The 3381-nt window shown below is 39.5% G+C and overlaps 1 protein-coding gene across 1 annotated transcript in view; it reads right to left on the bottom strand.

The window, feature by feature from the left end:
- Positions 1 to 2700, bottom strand: part of LOC149508488 (DNA-directed RNA polymerase subunit beta') — a 7538-nt gene extending 4838 nt beyond the window's left edge. Inside the window, exon 1 of the mRNA XM_089757818.1 lies at positions 5 to 2700. Within this exon, the coding sequence (XP_089613944.1) occupies positions 5 to 457 (453 nt within the window). The 5' untranslated portion in view covers positions 458 to 2700. The remainder of the gene's footprint in view (positions 1 to 4) is intronic.
- Between the last annotated feature and the right edge of the window lie 681 nt (positions 2701 to 3381).

The raw sequence follows: 3381 nt of genomic DNA, 5'->3' as shown, positions 1-3381 counted from the left end.
ACACATCGCAGTATACTAGACCCTCTAATTCTTTAAGAGGTTTATCTAAAAGATTGGCGATATAACTAGGACGACGTTTCAAATACCATACATGAGTTACTGGACATGCCAGTTTTATGTATCCCATTTGATATCTTCGTATCCGATAATCAACAAATTCAACTCCGCATTGTTCACAAAATTTAGGGCCCTGCTTTTCATTTCCAATTACTCGATAATTTCCACAAGCGCAAATTCCACTTTTTATAGGTCCAAAAATTCTTTCACAAAATAATCCATCCTTTTCCGGTTTATTGGTTTTGTAATGAAAAGTATAGGGTTTTGTCACCTCTCCAACGGTTTCTCCATTAGGTAGGATTTTATTGGCCCAAGCACTTATTTGTTGGGGAGAAACTGAGCCAATTCGGAGTTGTTGATGTTTATATCGGTCGATCATAGAAGACAAATTCTGATTCATTCCGATTAAGCTTCCTTCCTATTAATCTGGAAGTTCTTCTCAGATACAAGGAAATGATTCAGTTCCAGAGCCAAAGATCGTAATTCTCGGACGAGCAATCGAAAAGATTCTGGAGCATTTTCAGGTTTAGGTATTGTTCCTCCAATGATCATAGTACCAAGTACTTCTTGGCGAGCTCTAATATGATCAGATTTATAAGTAAGCATTTCTTGTAAAATATGAGCAACACCAAATCCCTCTAGAGCCCAAACCTCCATTTCTCCTACCCGTTGTCCTCCTTGCTTGGACCTTCCTCTAAGTGGTTGTTGTGTAACAAGTGTATAATGTCCACTGGAACGCCCATGTATTTTATCATCAACTTGATGAATTAATTTCAAGATATAAGGTTTTCCTATTATAACAGGTTGTTCAAAAGGGTCCCCCGTTCTTCCATCAAATAGTCTGCTTTTTCCTGGATACTCGGGTTCAAATACCCATGGATTCGCTGTTTGCTTACCGGCTTCATATAATTCGGAAAACACTAGTTTTCTCGAAGCCTCTTGTTCATATCTCTCATCAAACGGTGCTATTCGATAATGTCTATCTAGTAGACTCCCTGCTAACCCAAGCGAGCATTCAAATATCTGTCCCACATTCATTCGTGAAGGGACTCCTAATGGGTTGAAGACCATATCAACAGGTCTTCCGTCTTGCAAATAAGGCATATCCTGTCTAGGTAAAATTTTGGAAATGATACCCTTATTTCCATGTCTTCCGGCTACTTTATCGCCTACTTTCATTTCGCGTTTCTGTGAAATATATACACGAATCGTTTCCGGATTATAACTAGAACCCCCTTTTTTCTGGATCCATCTCACATCGATGACTCGACCCCTCCCACCTATAGGTAATTTTAGACAAGTTTCCTTTGAAGTGGATACCTGAATCCCAAGTATGGCCCGTAATAATCTATCTTCTGGAGCATATGATGATTCTTTCGCCACCTGAGGCGTTAATTTACCTACTAAAATATCGCCCGTCTCCACCCAAGATCCCAGCATCACAATTCCATTTTTGTCTAAATTGCGGAGTAAATGGGCTTCTAGGTGCGATATTTCGTTAGTGATTCTTTCAGGACCTTGGCTTGTCACATGAGTCTGAATTTCATATTTTCGTATGTGAAAAGAAGTATAAATATCTTCATATACTAGACGCTCGCTAATGAGTACCGCATCCTCAAAATTGTAACCTTCCCATGGCATATAAGCTACTAATACGTTTTTGCCCAAAGCGAGTTCGCCACCAACCGTAGCGGCACCATCCGCTAAAATCTGTCCCTTTTTAATGCATTTACCCCGCTGAACCCGGGGAGTTTGATGCATACAAGTATTTTTGTTGGAACGTTGATACATAACTAATGGAATGCTTAGAGTATCCCCATTACCCGATAAAATAATCTTGTCAGTATCGGTAGAAATGATCTTTCCCTCTTGATCGGCTATAGCGGGAACCCCTGAATCTAGAGCCAATTGGCGTTCCAACCCAGTTCCAACAATGCACTTCTCGGAACGCGAAAGCGGAACTGCTTGGCGTTGCATATTAGAACTCATTAAAGCCCGATTCGCGTCATTATGCTCGATAAAAGGAATGAGGGAAGCTCCCATAGAAAAATATTGAAAAGGAAAAATACTTCGAAGATGAACTTGTTCCCATGCAATAGTCAGGAATTCTTGGCGGTATCGAGCCGGAACAACCTGTTCTTCCTGAATACCCTGATTCAAGGCCAAAGAATTTCCTGCCGCTACCATATAATATTCATCTCGACTTGGGGATAAATAAAGCATCTGTGCTTTTTTTGATCTCTCAAATATTTTATAAAATGGACTTTCTAGAGACCCCCAACGACCAATCCTGGCATGAATTGCTAAGGATCCAATAAGTCCAACATTGATTCCTTCAGACGTGTCAATTGGGCAAATGCGTCCATAGTAACTAGGATGGATATCTCGTATCCGAAAATTAGCAGTTCGCCCGGTCAATCCTCCGGGGCCCAAATAACTCAATTTTCTCCCATGAACTATTTGTGTCAATGGATTTGTTCGATCCAAAACTTGAGACAATGGGTGTAATCCGAAAAAGGATTCATAAGTGGTTGTTAATGGAGTCGAAGTTACCAAATTCTGAGGAGTCGGTATCAATTTATGCCTAATTGCTCCGCATATAGTTCCTCTAACTACATTTTCTAAACGAACCAGAGCCAATCCGAATTGATCTTGTAAGAGATCCGCTACAGAACGAATACGCTTATTTTTCAAATGATTCATATCGTCAAGTGTACCCATTCCAAATTTCATTCCAATCAAATGATCCGCAGCTGCCAATATATCTCGCGGTAACAAAAATGTATTGTTCTGAGGTATATTAAGATTCAGTCTCTGGTTCATATTTCGTCGACCAATCCTTCCTAATTCACATCTTTGCTGAAAGAATTTCTTTTGTAATTCCTTACACAAGGATTCAGAAAATACCGGATCCCCGCCTACACAAGAAAATTGTTGATAAAACTCCAAAATGGCATTTTCTTTTGACCCAATTTTTTTTTTTTCCTTATCGGTCAGGAAAGACAAGAAAATTTCAGGGTAGCAAACATTCTCTAGAATTTCTCTTAGATTCGAACCCATAGCTGATGATAGAACTAGAATAGATATTTTCTGTTTCCTACTTACACGAGCCCATATCCTTGCTTTTCTATCAATCTCTAATTCGAACCTCCCCCCCCAATCTGATATTATGGTACCAGTATAGACCGAAATTCCGTTAGGATCCAATTCTGATCGATAATAGATACCGGGGCTTTGCAATATTTGATTGATCACAATTCTGTATATTCCATTTACTATAGAAGTTCCGAGGGAGTTCATTAAAGGAATGTTTCCAATAAAAAT

This window comes from Durio zibethinus, unplaced genomic scaffold (assembly GCF_047325235.1).
Source record: "Durio zibethinus cultivar Kanyao isolate XHJ-2024 unplaced genomic scaffold, ASM4732523v1 HiC_scaffold_326, whole genome shotgun sequence".
Lineage (NCBI taxonomy): Eukaryota > Viridiplantae > Streptophyta > Magnoliopsida > Malvales > Malvaceae > Durio > Durio zibethinus.
Note: the sequence above shows the minus strand (reverse complement) of the source record. Positions and strands in the feature narration are given on the sequence as shown.